Source organism: Lolium rigidum, chromosome 3 (assembly GCF_022539505.1).
Source record: "Lolium rigidum isolate FL_2022 chromosome 3, APGP_CSIRO_Lrig_0.1, whole genome shotgun sequence".
Taxonomy (NCBI): domain Eukaryota; kingdom Viridiplantae; phylum Streptophyta; class Magnoliopsida; order Poales; family Poaceae; genus Lolium; species Lolium rigidum.
Genome location: NC_061510.1, coordinates 25934400 through 25951176, shown reverse-complemented (window position 1 = coordinate 25951176; position 16777 = coordinate 25934400). Strand labels below are relative to the sequence as shown.

Sequence of the window (16777 nt, the reverse complement as noted above, 5' to 3'; positions counted from 1 at the left end):
GACGCGGCGTGGCCAGCGGCGGCCCGAGGTGCTGCAGCCAGCCACGGCGAGCTCCATCCCCAAGCTCCGTCCCTGCGAGCTCCGCCCCGGCTTCGTCTTGCTCGGCGGCGTCGAGGCCGGCGGCGCTCGTTTCTGCTCAGGCGACTTCCAGCAGGGCTGAAAAAAAAGGAGGTGGTGGCGGCAGGGGCCTCCAGGCGAGGGTGGCGGCGGATCTTGGTTAGACGGGATCAATCCGGCGAGGAGGGATGGAGGTTTCCATGGGAAAAAGCAATCATAGGAAGACAGAGGAGAGAGAAGGATGGGAGCCTGTCAGATGGGCCAGGACGCAGACATACGCGGATACAATGGACGCCCGCGTTCGTCCGGCTCGCCCCAAAACTCTCCCAAATTTGAGCCAGCTTTGGGTCGCGCAGGACACCACAGCTGTCCGTTTTTAATTTGGGTCCGCCCGTTGGGAGCAGGTTTTACCCAAACGGACCCATTCGACGTCCGTTTTTGGGTTTGGGTGCCCGCGATTGGAGATGCCCTTATGCGGTAGACTCCATTAGGCTGGTGCCAATGCCTCACCTCACTCTCACCCGCCACGTCAGCTTTTTCCCTTACTCTCACCCCACTGTCACCCCACTCTCACCCCACGGTGCCAATGCACGGGCTATAGTGCCATCTCTCACTTCTCTCTGCTCCACATCACCATTTATTTTTCACATTAAGTTATTTCACTCGAATTTTTGTAGACATTCAAAATAATGCAAGAAAATTATTTTATTCAACTAAAAATGTTACCGATTACATAATAATTAATAAAAATACAAATTATGTTTCTTGTTTTTCTAAATAGCCTATATGACAAGTGTTTACTTGTGTTTGTATTTTGAACTGAAAGAGTAAAAAAGGAAAGAAAATAAAAGAAGGAAAGAAAATAAAATAAAAACTGAGATTTAAAGAATAAAAGAAGGAAAGAAAATAAAATAAAAATAAAAACCGACCAGGTCGTCTCCTACCTCCTATCGCCCCACTCTCGCCCGCGTCGACGCCGCGCCGCCGCCCGCCTCTCGCCTCCCTCCCGCCTCGCTCATGCCGCCAACGCGGGCGGTAGCCGGGCGGCAGCGGGCGCTACCGCCGGGCGCCCCAGCCAGCGCCTGCCGCTACCGACCCGCCCCACTCCCGCCCGCCTCCCGCCCCGCCACGGGCGATAGCGCCCCCGCTATCGACCGCGTTGGCACCAGCCTTAGTTACAAACTCAAGCACATGATGATGCCAAACAGTCCACGACCTCTCCTCTCCATTCCTTTTAAACTCACTCCTCTCCTCTCCATGGTTTTGTTTAGATCCCACTCTGGAAAGAAGAAAAAGGAAGACGGAATACTAGAAAAACTGGGCCGGGGCCATCCAAAGCCTGCTTCCCGCCAGACGCCCACCAGAAATAGGCCCAAAACGAGACCCACCCACCGTCCTTCCTTCCTCGGCTGCACCAGGACGCCCTCGTTTATTAGTACCACCTCGCCAACCGAAGAAGAATCGCACGGGAGAGCTAGCTATAAAGAGGCGCCTGGGTGCGACGTTGCAACATACTTACCTGGACGGGGTCGACGGCCGATCAAGAAGGGCCGTGGCCTAGATCAATGGTCCACATTGCACTTGGACTTGGTGGATGCGTTGGTCTACCATCTCCCCAAGCGGGAGAGTGGACGTCATAATTTGTGTTAGAGGGGGTACGCGTTCGCGCGGCCCCTGCCAATTCTTTGAAATTAAAATTTCGTCCTTGGCTGGTGTGCTGAAGCTTTCAGTAATGAGGAAAGTTGCAGTATGCCCCCTCGTTCAGCTGTACTCAGACCTTGATTACATCCCTTCTAATAGATGGTCTCTGCCGCTGGTTTCAGGGTTGTTTGAAATCGCACGTCAATACTTCTCATGAAATCTGCATTAGAAGTCAATCTGAAGCCCCCACACCTTTTTCTCTGACGATTTGGTCCCCAACTCTGCGAGCGTGCAGCCGATTTCTCTCTGAACATTTCCTCTGAGCTTGCTCTCTGAACTTGGGAGTGTCCACACCCTTAGAGCTGATGTTAGCTTCTTCATCAGCTTGGCGGCAGTCAGATGCTAGACGATCATCCACGGATGGGAACTAAAAGGTGAAGGCGAAGCGACCTTTCGATTTTGCTCTCTCTGATTTGTCTTTACGGATGCAAACAAAGTGGCAGGGCAGACACATGTTTGAGATGATGAGACTGTTCAGGCGGGAGATTACACGTAGCGAATCGGTCGTCCATGCGTGGCGCCAGGTGTTGGCACTGGCAGCCCTCGTTGCACACACGCACGACACACCATAGCATGCATGCTAGCTATTCATTTTGCAGAGAGAGAGAGAGTGAGTGGCCAGACATCATGCTGCACATATAATTAGATTCGTAAAGTACTTGAGAATTCCAATAGTATTCAGTTCCAGATCTTAGATCAACTTTTGAGGACGAACACGAATATGGAACCACGATGGGAAAGCCACGGCCGGCCGAAGGCCACAAAGTAGATAAAAATGAAGGAAAAACTTGTTAAACCCAGCTTATTTGCCAATCGAGAGACAAGCTGAGATTTATTCGTGGACACACAGAATGACGGACAACACACAAAAGTGGAGGGACGACGCAGGCATGAAAGGGCCGGCCGGCCGGCGGCGACGGAGGTACGTAGAGGTTAATCGTGGTATCAGTGGTGGTGGCAGTGGGTGGTGCAGAAGCAGCGGCGCCTGAAGCCGCGGCACTTGCCGTCGGGGAAGCCCTCGGTCCTGCAGACGTTGGCGCAGTTGGAGCGGCGCACGCAGGGCCCCCTGAACCGGTGGCTCTGCGACTGGCACGTCCTCGCCTCCGCCATCACCACCGGACCTCCCAACTCCTCTGCGACCACATCAACAAGACAGCAGAAGAACCGTCAGATAAGAAGTTGAGAACCAAATCGATGTCACCACTACTGCTGCCTTGCGAGCCACGGAGGTGTACGTACCGGTGGCCGCGAGCAGCAGCACGACGAGGAGGGCGGCCGCGAAGAGCTTGCGTGAAGCCTCCATGGAGTTGAGCTTGTTTCAGTACTCAGGCGCGCGTCAGGGTAGATGGCTGTGGATGGAGCTGGCGGTGTGGTTGCTGTGAGCTCGGGTACCTGCCATTTTATAGCCCGCTGGGCAGCTAGCTTCGCGAAAGAACTTCACAGAAAATGTGTCAAGGGCATCCACGTGGGGGCCCTGCGTGCTGGTTCCACAAGCAAAATGTATGCGCCGCGAGATGCGTCGGGCTTTTTAGCTTTGCCACCGTCGACAGTCGTCGGCTGCACCTAGCGGTCGAGTCATCATCGCCGGCGGGCGCGCGCTTCCAGAGTTAGGTAGCCGTTACTGCTGATGCAACATACGTATGAATGATTGTCTTCAAGCTAGGTATAGCTGCAACATGTGTGTGAGTTACCAAGAGGAATTCACGTGAGCTGCAACGTGGACGGTTGCCGTGGGGTTTGTCGCCAGCGCCGACCTCTGGTGAACGTACACGGAATGCTATATTGCCATGCTAGACTTTGCCAATTCAGAATTAACTATCGTAAATTTGTCTAGATCTACAGTAATTTAGGGCATTTCGAGTGGAAGGATCCATTTCAGATATAGAATGTGTTTGTTTTGGTCTATTTCGATCAATTTGCGTGCAGAAATACGGTGCCACCTCTTGGTCCGTTTGGGTCGGGTATACTAAGGGGTTAGAGAATTCTTTTATGATAATATTTCATTCATAAAAAAATTTATTTACATAGGGATGAACTTGGGCGGAGCCCACAAAAACGGCTAGGGCACCAGCGGCGGGACAGGACGCAGCAGCAAGCACCCCCAAACGCACCCGAGGGCTTTGTCGTAGCTGAGATTGTCTAGGTGATAGGGGAGCTCAGCCTCCATCTTCATGGTCCTCTTGCTCATGCTCCGACGCGCGTGCGCTGAGGGTGTCAAGGGTGTCGTCCCGCGAATCCTCGCTCTCGATGTTGTTGCCGCCCAACATTGGCTCCTCCTTCACCACGGGGGCCTCACCGTAGTCCCACTCTTCACCATCCAGGAAGGCGTCGCTGGTCCCATTCCCACCGCCAGAATGTGTCCCACACCTGCGAGTTGATGGTGTAGGCGACGGGTCTTCCCGTGGATCAGGCAACATAAGCTCCCGACGACGCCCGATCTCATGGGGCCGCACCCATCCTTCCTTGTGGCACCAACACCCTCCACGCGTTGAGTTGCAAGCCCGTGGGGAGGTAGATGCCGGATCAACCCACCGGCGTCCTTGTTTCCCACAATGACCACGCAACGTCCACGTGGACATACTAGCGGTTCCGTTGAGGCTTCTTGCCCGAAGGGGGAGGACGTGGCCTCGTGGCTGTGCTTGGTTTTCTTGCACAACCACGACTTGCCCAACGATGGTGGTTTTGCTCTAGCTGTTGGTGGTATAGATCATACCTCATGGAAAATTCTTTTGGTGCATTTTTTTTAGAAACACAGTACAAACGTAGACGCTCACATATACGCACATACACTCACCCCCATGAACGCACACATACACACCCTACCCCTATGAGCACCTCTCAGAGACCGCGTCCAAGAAACTTCATCCGAGGGGTCTTGAGATTGATGAAGTCACTACACACGCGTCGTTATTGACGGGAATGTCGTCTCCCACTGAAAATGATTCCGCATTTAATGAGATAAAAAAGTGCTAAACCTGAGGTTTGAACTCTGGTGGGTTGGGAGTGCCACAACCCTTCTAACCTTTGGTGCATTCAAAGAGAACTCATCTTCACATAGGATTAAACTAGTCATGATATCTCAATACTGTGATTTTTTCCATTCCTATATTTTTCTAATCCTATAAATCAAAGGAGGGTTTAGTTATTTCCATACGGAGGAAGTAGGACCGATGTGGCGACTGACGGCGTGGGTTGCAACTGCAACTGATTCTTTCCCTCTTCTTGTTCGCGAGGGGTTTATTCGATGAGTTTCTTGAGAGGCAAAAGTCGTGTCACGAATAAAGTAAAAAAGGGGTTCAAAGTAATTTAAAGACAGGTTATTCCTGTCGGTGCCGACGCGCAGCTGCGGCATGTCAAGAAAGGGCTCCGATCCGATCCGCGGTGCAGACCACCAGGCGCGTCATGCGTGCGTGCGGCGTGCCCGTGACTCGGACTGCAGCGACAAAGCGGAACAGGGCTCGTTTTGCGGAAAAAGGAAAGCCGAGCAAAGTGAAAAATACTCGATAGGTTTCAACGTGTTCATGTTACCAGCTTTTCTACATCCCGCTTTTGTGTTCATTTCCGGCTTCATTTCTTTTCAGCTCTCGTGATCAAACGGCAGGAGATACTGCATCGATCAAGAATATATACATACAATTGTACAGCTAAAATGAATTTGGTACACCCTATAAATAAGACCAAGGCACCTGGAACTCGAGAATATAGGGTGAAAGAAAGAGTTGATCACTTGTTGACACCCATGCATTCATTAATTTTGTGAAAAAATCTTGTTCAGTCCTGGAAGTAAAGAACATAGGGTGAAAAGTAGTGTTGATCAATTGTTGACACCCGATACACTTAATTTGCGAAAAACTCTTGTTCACTCTAGAGTTTTCTATATACTAAATATAGGCAACACATTCTTGTTCTATGAACCTTTTTAAATAACTATGCTTTAGGGGTGTGTACTATAAGCCTGTATCGAGATATTTGTACGTACCGATCATGATGTAGTTAGGTGATACCAGTAATTTCATGAATGGAGGTGATTTTGTCACATTTCATGCTTAGATGTATATATTCACACATAGTATTTGTTCACCGAAGTAGCAAAAGTAACATTTTGAAAACAACAAATTTTACCAATTATAGTTCCATTATAGTGATTGATATTTGAGATGTAAATAAAATTGAGATCCAACATTAGTAATAAAATATTCAATGTGATTAGATAAAAAATTCAAACATATATGGTTGTTTGTATTAGCTAAAATCTATTAATATTTTTTTATCACAATATGCAAGGAAGCAAAACAAATTAGTATAAATAGCTACTGTTGCTGCCACAATGCCTACACATATTAGACTTGGGATTGTATGTGATGTGATCCTGACGACCAAGAGTACATGAACTTCCCACCCAAAGTGTTCAGGATCCATTAACCAGCCTATGAATTCTAAAATCCCATCCGGTTCTTTATAGAATTGGATAAATGTAGAATATTTGTTGAAGATCACTATAAATGGTACATACAAGTGGATGATAAATGTGGGGATGATCTTATTAAGGTGACTAATTTTAATCTATTATATAGCTAGCATCTGAATATAGTGTCCGAATACATTCTTCTACCACAGCATACTGGAATTGCATAGAGCTTTTTCCTCTAGTTTATATTGACTAAAGATATTACAATTTAGTGACTATATGCAAAAAAGAAAATAAATTAGTATGTAAACGGGTACATTCTCGAGTTAACGTAGTACATCTCGCTCTAGGGAGGTTGTTGGCTCCGGCTTTATTGAGGGTGTGGGCTCCGCCTCAGCATGCTCTACGACTGTTGCCTCCTGCTGCATATCATCGATTCAACAAGAATAACAACATAATCACCGAGCCCCACCCTAGGCTAGGGCAGACAAGATGCCCAACATCATCAGAGCCCAAGTGCCTCATGTCGATTTTCTTGCTCTTGAATGCCTTGGATTTGATTCTATTTGTTTTCCCACCAGTTAAGTTACTAGTTTCTTCACTTTCGCCATAATAGAACAGTGCACGACCCTATGATTTGTGTGCACTTTGGTCATGACGACGCGGTCTAGCTCGTCTGTCGGATGGCGCGGACAATGCAGCATAACTCACCCGAATCTTTAGGTTTTCTAAATAAATAAGATGGCCTTGGTCTACATCTCTTCCCTCTTCTTCTCCACCAGCGTCTGTCATCGTGTGCTTCTAGCTCACATGTTCGATTCGATTATGTCCACTGGGATTAAGCTCGAACTGTTCCTCTAAAGCTTTCAGGACGGAGGAATTCAACCCCCGGTACACCCGCGCCAATCTAGGCGTGAGGAAAAGTGTCTCAAATCCTTAAGGCTGCAAGCGTCGAGTAGAACACGTTGTCAGATCGTGTACGTTGCCTCCTCGTTTCCTGTAATTACGGACCCATCGAGTGGGGCTGTGGGGGTTAACCTCTAACTTCGTGTTTTGTTCCATGACAAGGCCCCATTTGTAGCCCGCTTCAAGCAGAGCATGGCAGAGTACAACAAGGAGATGCAAGCTCTAGAATCGACACCAATGCGATTGTGGACCTGGACGAGGAGCCGTCCCGCAACAAGGAGGAGGAGAGTGGAAGCGAGCAAGGAGTCCTGATGCAGCTAGCAGCACGAGAATGTGAGAATCGGCATGAGGAACAAGCTCGTCTGCATCTTTTGTTCTCTGTTGTGTCCTTCCCTATTCATGATTCTTTGAGCAGTCGACTTGTACTGGTGTTGGGATCTTGTGGTGTTGGAATACCAAGTATTAGGGAATTTAGCCATATGCCTTCACTGTAGGATAGCCGTTGGAGTCTGCTGGTGGTAATGTGGTATGCACAAACGAAACAAACTACATGTGTGGTTTAATGTAGGCTGACTACTCGTTGGCTCCATACGATTTGTGGTTTACTCTGATCTAGTCTACTACCTTGCATTGAAAAAGTTGTCTGCTTACTGCGCTTTGTGTATGTCCTAACCGTAACCATTTCTACTGCTGTGCTTGTGTCGATCGGTCATAAAGAGGTTACCCTATCCTCATGGAGCTGCACACGGTCAAGTTCTGAAATACAGCAAAACGACCTTGCGGTCAGGAAAACATAACTGAGCATCGTCTGTTGATTTTTGACCCACAAGTGAGCTTATATTAGAGAGCTTTACATTTGGCATGTTCTTATAGTTGCAGAAATATCCACTGTACCAGGTCACGTCCCTATCGATGCATTGCAGCTCTCTCCTCCCCCATTAGCGAGGATCTCAACTGAACCTAGTGGGCACTGCATTCCGCTCCCTCTGCATGTTACACTGAATGAATACATGTGCCATTTTTTCTACTTTTTTTTAGGGTGGTGTCCTTCTTCACGAAATTCATTTGTCAGGAAGTACAGCCCAATACTATGGACGTCCAGGCCACATAAGTAAACTAGGGAGCAAAGATGGGCTCTTTGTTTGTGACATGTGGGCCAGGCGGGATATAACCCAGAATGAACTCCCTAAAAGATTTTTTTTTTGTTAAACAAACGTTAGGATTTTACACACCCGGAGCGGGTGCATTATGAACCGTCGGATTTTGCATTGGGCGGTGAATATCAACTTCCAATTTTTCATCTAACACATGCAAAAAATTCTGCCTTCAAAAAAAAAACATGCAAAAAATTCTGGACCCACAACAAACAATTAGTTGGCAACTTGCGGCCGCGCGCGTACCTCCGTGCTATATCACCGTCTAAAGAAAAGCCAATAAGGCGAAATAAATATTTTGACAAATATATACTCGTGAACTCTGAAGTTTGTATTTCTTCATCATGCTGCCTGAGAATCCTCATTCCACGACGTCGTACAAAACAACAACGCGCTGGAGAACCAGTCCAGATACCTTGGTGGTAATCTTCATTCACAACAGTCAACAGCATCGCATCGTCTGTCCAACTTCCGAGCAGTCAAAGTGTTTTGCGGTGCAGCCACGAGGCAAATTCAGAGAAACCGTACCGAAACCTAGGTCACCTTTTATTATTCCCTCCAGCCATAAATATTGTCGCAGATTACACAGCCATAAATATTTGTCGCAGATTTACGCAAGATTAGTAGGCCACCTTTTACTATTCCCTCCATCTAAAAAGTGTCAATTAATTAAACCTGTATTTAGCGAGCGAGGGAGTGTTTTTTTAATGCTTCCTTCGAGCTAGGCCGGAGAGAAACCTCGCGTACAGTGCTCGCCTGACTACGATTATTTGACCGTAAACACTGGTCATTGTCCGTGGTGGTGGGCGACAGGTTAGATTTTTTGTTCATGTTGCAAGGTTCGGTCTGTTCAAGTCGTGTTGTGGTGTGTCATCTTCACTTCGTTAGAAAGTTCTCCTCCCGTTTTCAGAAGTTTTCCTTCCACTATGTCACCTTAAACCTTCTTGCTGTTGGTTGTGGGCTACACCGTCTTGTCCATTTGAATTTGATGGCCAAATCGATCCACTTTCTCAGAGTTTACAGCACTGGTCCATTAATTATTATGAGTACGACCGAGCACTATAGTTATCCACGGGTCGGAAATTGATGGCACTTGTCATCCTTTTTTCTTTTCGTTCCCAAAGGGTCCAGTCTCGTCGGATCGTGTCATCTTCAGAAACTTCTCATCCCATTTTCACAAGGAGAATAGGAACATGTACAAACATAGTGCAAAAAAAAACAGTATATTTGTAAACTCTGAACTTTATATTTCATCCCTTAAAATCCCTGATGTTCTTCAGTCACAACGTCGTGAGAAACATAAAGATTCTGAGAGCCGGCTCAGCCAACAAAATCTCTAGCAGTTTCTGTCCGACTCGAGGACTCCCTGGCAATCTTCACGAAATCACGACACGGGCCTGCTTCAGCGATCCAACTTCCAAGCAGCCAAGCTCCCAAAATCAGGGCTATTTTACGGTGTAATCACCAGGAAAATTCAGAGAAATGATGCCGGAAACCGTATGGTGTATTTCACCTTTTATTTCCATTTTCTAAAGATCCCCACACGATGAACACCGGTCATTGTCCTACTCCTGGCTAGTGCGATGCATAACTGAGGCCACCTCCGTCAGATTTTTCTGGTTGCAGGGCTCGATCTGTTCGAGTTGTGTAGAGTCATTTTCAGAGAGTTTTCCTCCCGTTTTTTCAGAAGTTTTCCCCTCCTTCCCTAAAATTCCGATAGCCAGCCAAGGCAACAAAACCCCTAGCGATCTTCAGGAAATCAGAACAGCATTGCATCATCATTCCAACTACCAAGCAGCCAAGCGCCAGAAATCAGGGTCGTTTTACGGTGTAATTACTAGGCAAATTCAGAGAAATAGTGCCGAAACCGTATGGCGAAGGCGAACATCACCTTTTATTTACATTTTCTGAAGGGGAACCTCACGCACAGTGCTGGCCACACGATGAACAATCGAGCGGAAGCACCGGTCATTGTCCCCACTATGGGCAACAAACATCACTGTAATGTGATGCATACATGGGGCAACTTCCATTAGATCCTTGTGTTGCCTTCCAAGGGTTCGATCTGTTCGAGTCGTGCTGTGGTGTGCCATCTTCAGAAAGTTTTCCTCATGTTTTTCACACAAAGTTCTCCCTCATTCCCTCCATCACTGTCACCTTAAATCTTATCGTTGCTGTTCGTCAGTTCGTGACTCACACTGTGTTGCACCCCTTTCCCACACAGTTCACAACACTGGTCCATTTTTCTGAAGATCTGGCACTAAAATTGTCCACGCGTCGCCACATATGCTCATGACCTTCACGCGTCCGCGGGTGCAAGTAGGATTTTTTTCCGTAGAATCATGTCATTTTCAGGCACTTTTCCTCCAAATTTTGAGAAATAAGATTCCTCCCCTTCCGTGGCACCACAAGTTGCTGTACGTGGTTTGCCAAGTGATGTCTATAGCGAAAGAGTAAATTACAAGAAACTACCACAATTAAAACGAATAATACGAGTTAGTATTATTTTTCGTAATTTTTTCAGTTCAGTACCATATCAGGGATATAGAGCAACAAATCGCACTAAACCACGACAAACAACATTTAAACCTTCCCGGCCCCACAGTTAGAATGACCTGACAATTACAACATTTTAACCTTCCCAGCCCCACACTCAGGATGACCTGGCAATTAAAAAAAGTAGGTCACTGTTAACTCTTTCTGCTAGAAAAAACATGGTGTTGACCGAAGTCCCCAACTTTACCCATGCAAATCTGGTGGAAAAAAAGATGGGCTAAATTGAAAAAAAGATAACTGCCTCCATGCCCGCCACCTCCGCCTCCACCCCTCCTCCCGTTCGATCTTGCCGGCGGTGACTCCCGACGAGCAGCATCCAACTCCCACCGTCGTGTCTTGCCATCAATCCCGTGGAGGCATGTGCGCGTCGTGGGTATGTATGTATGTATTTCTCACGGTGGGCATAAAACCCGAAACCCGAGCCCGAACCCGAACTACCCGGACCGAACCCGAATGACCCGAAACCGAAAAAACGGATGTTAAATCGGGTGGCAAATCCAAAAACCCGAATTAATTTCAGGAAAATCTGGTGCAGACCTCGGGGACCCGAATAGCCAGTTCAACTTGGGCCGAATCCCCACACTGCCCAGCACCCTAGCCCAATAGCTAAACAGCCCAGAAGCCATCAACCCATTCCAACGGTCAACCCAGCCCCAAACCTAGCTAACTAGCGTACGAGATACAAGTGCACGGCTGCCACTCCGCAAGAACGAGATCACGACCTGGCCGCCGCTGCTGTCTGCATCCCCGTTCTCGTCCTCGACAACAACAAGGCGCATGCCTTCCGTTCTTCACATCTCGGCGCCCCGCCAGAGAGCGGCAACCAGCGGCTCTACTCTGGATTCCATCCTCAATAGCGCGCTGTGCCAGCCACTCCCCACGACAATCCGCTCCACCGGCGGCCTTTCTCGTTTCTTGTCAGCCACTAGCGACCTCAAAGTCTCCTCGTGCTCTGCTTGTACATCTACAGAAGAAGCTTCTAGAGGTGCAGCTCAAGTTCGGGGTATGTATGTATGTATGTATGTATGTATGTATGTATGTATGTATGTATGTATGTATGTATGTATGTATGTATGTATGTATGTATGTATGTATGTATGTATGTATGTATGTATGTATGTATGTATGTATGTGTGTGTGTATGTATGTGTGTATGTATGTGTGTACGTATGTATGTACGTACGTACGTATGTACGTACGTATGTATGTACGTATGTATGTATGTATGTATGCATGTATGTATGTATGTATGTATGTATGTATGTATGTATGTATGTATGTATGTAGGTATGTATGCACGTATGGACGTATGTACGTACGTATGTACGTACGTATGGACGTACGTATGTACGTACGTATGTACGTATGCACGTGTACGTATGTATGTATGTATATATGTAACTTGTACTTTATACCTACTATATAATAGAAAAGATTGTTAGTTCCCATGGATCAATTAAAGTAGATCTATGTATGTATGTAACTTGTACTTTATACCTACTATATAATAGAAAAGACTGTTAGTTCCCACGGATCAATTGAACTAGATCTAATCAAGTAGTAACTATTTCTGTAAAAGAATATGTGCCATGAACTGTGAGAATGGGAGAGATCGAGAGAGACAGAGGGTAACCTTCTCCCTTCGAGGAGGAACCAGAGGGCATGGACATGGTGGCGACATGCATGAGGTCGAGGCAGTGGCGGCGGCGTTGCTTCCCGTCTGTGCAATGATAGACCTAGATCGGTAGGTTGTGTCGGTGGGGCATACGGCAACACGGTCAACCTCGTACTGCGTACCGCCGGCCCCCACCTCTTTTTATAGCGCTGGCGATAGGGGCCCACCAACCATAATGGGTTGGGCGCCCACGATCAGGGCGCATGTCACAAGGGGCCCGGTGGGCCGTTGGGACAACTCAGGAAGAGATCACTCTAACATTCTCCCACTTGATCTCAACTTTACTTTTAACTTTATACTTTTACTATATTCATTTTATTTTGGATCAGTACATAGGTAATGTTTCATCACCACAGTTCTATTGCCGATAGAATCAGACAACCTGTTATCACCAGAATTTGACCAAGTCTGGAGATGGGCCGTGACCGAAGATGGGCTTAGAAGACATGTGTATTGAAGTGTCTCTGAACCGGCCTTGCGCGAGGAATTGGGCTAGATTGCCCGTGTATCTGTAAATTATAGTAGGTTACGTGTCTGTTAGAATTAAGAGATAGAGTTTAGCTCGTACACGGTTGGGTTTATTCCCAAGTTAGAAAGTCTACGGACTATAAATATGTATCTAGGGTTATTGAGAAGGAGGACGATCACGTTCTCAACAAATCAATCTAGGCGCATCGCCACCCCTTGTTTCGAGGGTTTCTCCCGGGTAAGCAACATGCTGCCGATCTAGGCAGTATCAGTTTATTCGTTGTTGGTGTTGCTCATGCTGAAGCCTTTTTGATGGCGAGCAACACCCTTATCTTAGGTGTTTTGGGGTTGATGACAATGCTTTCACGATGTATTTGTTTAGCTACGCTACCCCTCGATATCTAACTGCCCTTACACCTATTTTAGGTGTAAGGGCAGCATCTTGCTTGATTCTTTATTTAGTAGATCTAATCCGTTATAGTTGCTCCTTGTTCTTCAAGGATTGGTTTGATATCCGTATGGTTAGGCCTTATAAACGGGTTGAAGGATCCGATAGTGCGTAAGGTGTGGTTCATTAAGATCTAGAGGGATTGTTCCGGGGATCAACTTCACGTTGGTTTTTAGGCCTCTTTAGGGTTGGTTTTCCATCATCTTACGTACCTGCTAGGCTCAATTACGCATAGGATGTTCCGATTATACGGTGAAAACCCTAGACTATCGTAGATTAGTTTAGCTTGATATTGATAAAGCATGATCCCCATGTCCTTATAAATCTAACATGAACCATGGGGCAATCGGCTCTTTGAGCCGATCCACGAAACAACTTAAGAGCCGATCGGGGCTCGTATTTAATGTTTACGTGTTTGCCATGCAGGAAACTAGTCGAAGCAATCCATCACCTTCCCGACCGGGTATAGGTCAGGTGGCACGCCGTCGTAAGCACCAGGACGTGTGCCAGAAGGCATTGCGGGCCGTCGCCCGAGGGACCAGGGTCCACCGCAATCCTGGGAGCCTCCCGGCTCTACTGTGTTGCCCGTCGATACTTGATAACCCACAAGTATAGGGGATCGCAGCAGTCTTCGCGGGTAGTAAAACCCAATTTATTGATTCGACACAAGGGGAGACAAAGAATACTTGAAAGCCTTAACAGCGGAGTTGTCAATTCAGCTGCACCGGGAAACCGACTTGCTCGCAAGAGTTTATCAGTAGTAACAATTTTATAGCAGTAGTAGTAGTGAAATAACAGCAGCAGAGTAATAGAGACAGCAGTAGTGATTATAGTAAACAGCAGGATTAAAATACTGTAGGCACGGGGACGGATAACGGGCGTTGCATGGATGAGAGAAACTCATGTAACAATCAAGCAGGGCATTTGCAGATAATAATAAAACGGTGTCTAAGTACAAAGCAATCAATAGGCATGTGTTCCAATTATAGTCGTACGTGCTCGCAATGAGAAACTTGCACAACATCTTTTGTCCTACCAGCCGGTGGCAGCCGGGCCTCAAGGGAATCTACTGGATATAAAGGTACTCCTTTTAATAGAGTACCGGAGCAAAGCATTAACACTCCGTGAACACATGTGATCCTCACATCACTACCATCCCCTCCGGTTGTCCCGATTTCTTTCACTTCGGGGCCATTGGTTCCGGACAGCGACATGTGTATACAACTTGCAGGTAAGACCATAAACAATGAATATCATGATGAAATAATAACATGTTCGGATCTGAGATCATGGCACTCGGGCCCTAGTGACAAGCATTAAGCATAACAAGTTGCAACAATATCATCAAAGTACCAATTACGGACACTAGGCACTATGCCCTAACAATCTTATACTATTACATGACCAATCTCATCCAATCCCTACCATCCCCTTCAGCCTACAGCGGGGGAATTACTCACACATGGATGGGGGAAACATGGCTGGTTGATGAAGAGGCGTCGGTGGTGATGGTGGCGATGATCTCCTCCAATTCCCCGTCCCGGCGGAGTGCCAGAACGAAGACTTCTGGCTCCCGAGACGGAGTTTCGCGATGTGGCGGCGTTCTGGAGGGTTTCTGGCGACTTCGACTTCTCCCCGTGCGTTTTTAGGTCGAAGGCAATAAGTAGTCCGAAGGAGGGCGTCGGGGGCCGACCGAGGCCGCCACACACTAGGGCCGCGCGGGCCCCTCCTGGGCCGCGCCTGAAAGAACATATCCTTGTTATATGTTGTTTTGGTGTTGATGACAATGATTTTATATGTGCATTTCGTGTTATAAGATTTGTAGGTTGTTGCATACCTGGAATGCCCAAAAGTTGAAGAGTGTGCAAGATATCATGTGATGAGTTGTGTGTGGTTGTTTGTTGGAAGAAAGTATGAAAGAGGAAAGAAAGAGAAGAAAAGGAAAAGAAAATGGAGAAAGAAAAGTAAAGAAGAAGAAAGAAATGAAAGAAGAAAAAGGAAAGAGAGAAGAGGCCGGAGGCTTGGGCGGTACCGCCGGCCTGGCCACGGCCGGAGGCTTCGGCCTTGGTACCGCCCAAGGTACCGGACATGGGGCATGTGCCTCAGTAATGTGCCAGGGGGGTTTGGAGCCCCGCCGGTACCACGACCGGTACCCCGGCCGGTGGCTCCGGCCTCCCCCCTTCGGCCCGGCTCCTCCTGGCCACGTGGCCGACCCGCGCTCCTCGTCCAGGGCCGGTAGTACCGGCCCAACCTGGCCGGTACTACCGGGCAGTGCTCCAACGGCTCCAAACGGGCGTTTCCGACAGGGTATTAATAGAGCTTCTTCCCCAAAGTCTTCTTTAGCTCTTCCTCCCCAAAAAATCTGAGACACCATTGTTGAGCTCCATTTTCTCTAGATCTCTCTACTCCTCCAACCAAACTTCACCATACTTGAGGATTTGGTAGAGGTGACCTAGATCTACTCTTCCACCAAAGGGATTTGTGTTTCATCAACATTCTTAGTGGATCTTTGTGAGGTGACCTCGAAGCTACTCTTCGTGTAAAGCTTCGTGGTTACATCTTGGGAGCCTCCAATTTGGTTGTGGATGTGTGCCCCAAGCTTCGTGTAAAGGTGCCGGTTGCGACCTCAAGGCAACCGCTTAGTGGAGCGTGGGCTAGGCCTTTGTGGCGTTGCTCACAGGAGAATAGGGTGAGCCTTCGTGGCGTTGGTTGGACTTCGTGTCGCCACACCCTCCGAACGTAGACGTACCTTCTTGCAAAGGAAGGGAACTACGGGAATCATATCACCGTCTCTCCGTGTGCTCCACCTCGGTTACCTCTATCCTCTCACCGCCTTTACTACGTGTATCTTGTATTGTTGCTTGCTATCTTGTCATATAGGTGAATTCACTTAGTTGCATATCTAGAGAATTTACCTTTGTGTCAAGCCTAATTTGGAAAAAAGTATTAAAATTTGAGATTACACCTATTCACCCCCCCCTCTAGGTGTCATACGATCCTTTCAATTGGTATCAGAGCCTCGGCTCTTGTTTCGGGCTTTACCGCCTAAGAGAGTATGGCCGATGAGGGGGAGCCCGCATCCATGGATGACATCAAGGAATTGAAATCGTCAATCTCCTCGATGAATGACTCCATAAGTGAATTAAGGGAGATGATGATGAGCTTTATGCAAGCCAATAAACCTCCTATCCCTCCTACCACCACTACCGAGTTTGTCACCCCCGTTGTTGATAAAACATCCCTTGGTGCCTCTACGGAGGCCGAAACCAAGGATGGAGAGGGTAGTAGTGAGACTCTTCCCAAGTTAGATCCTAATGCCACCGGAGTGTACTCGACGGTTCCTCCTCCGCTCGTGTATTCTCCGGATCCTCCCATTCCTCACCCTCGCATTAATCCACGAGGAG

The 16777-nt window shown here is 47.6% G+C and overlaps 1 protein-coding gene and 1 non-coding gene across 2 annotated transcripts; one reads left to right on the top strand and one right to left on the bottom strand.

The window, feature by feature from the left end:
• Window positions 1-1568: 1568 nt before the first annotated feature.
• On the top strand, window positions 1569-1735 carry LOC124705066. Its single transcript, XR_007003912.1, has one exon. It is a non-coding gene; the product is annotated as a U1 spliceosomal RNA (small nuclear RNA).
• An 837-nt stretch (window positions 1736-2572) lies between these two features.
• LOC124695210 (defensin Ec-AMP-D2-like) lies at window positions 2573-3110 on the bottom strand. Its single transcript, XM_047228088.1, has 2 exons — window positions 2998-3110; window positions 2573-2891 (listed from the first exon to the last, which is right to left on the bottom strand). The coding sequence occupies exons 1-2, from the start codon at window positions 3059-3061 to the stop codon at window positions 2704-2706; spliced, it is 252 nt and encodes an 83-aa protein (XP_047084044.1). The 5' UTR covers window positions 3062-3110; the 3' UTR covers window positions 2573-2703.
• Window positions 3111-16777: the final 13667 nt, after the last annotated feature.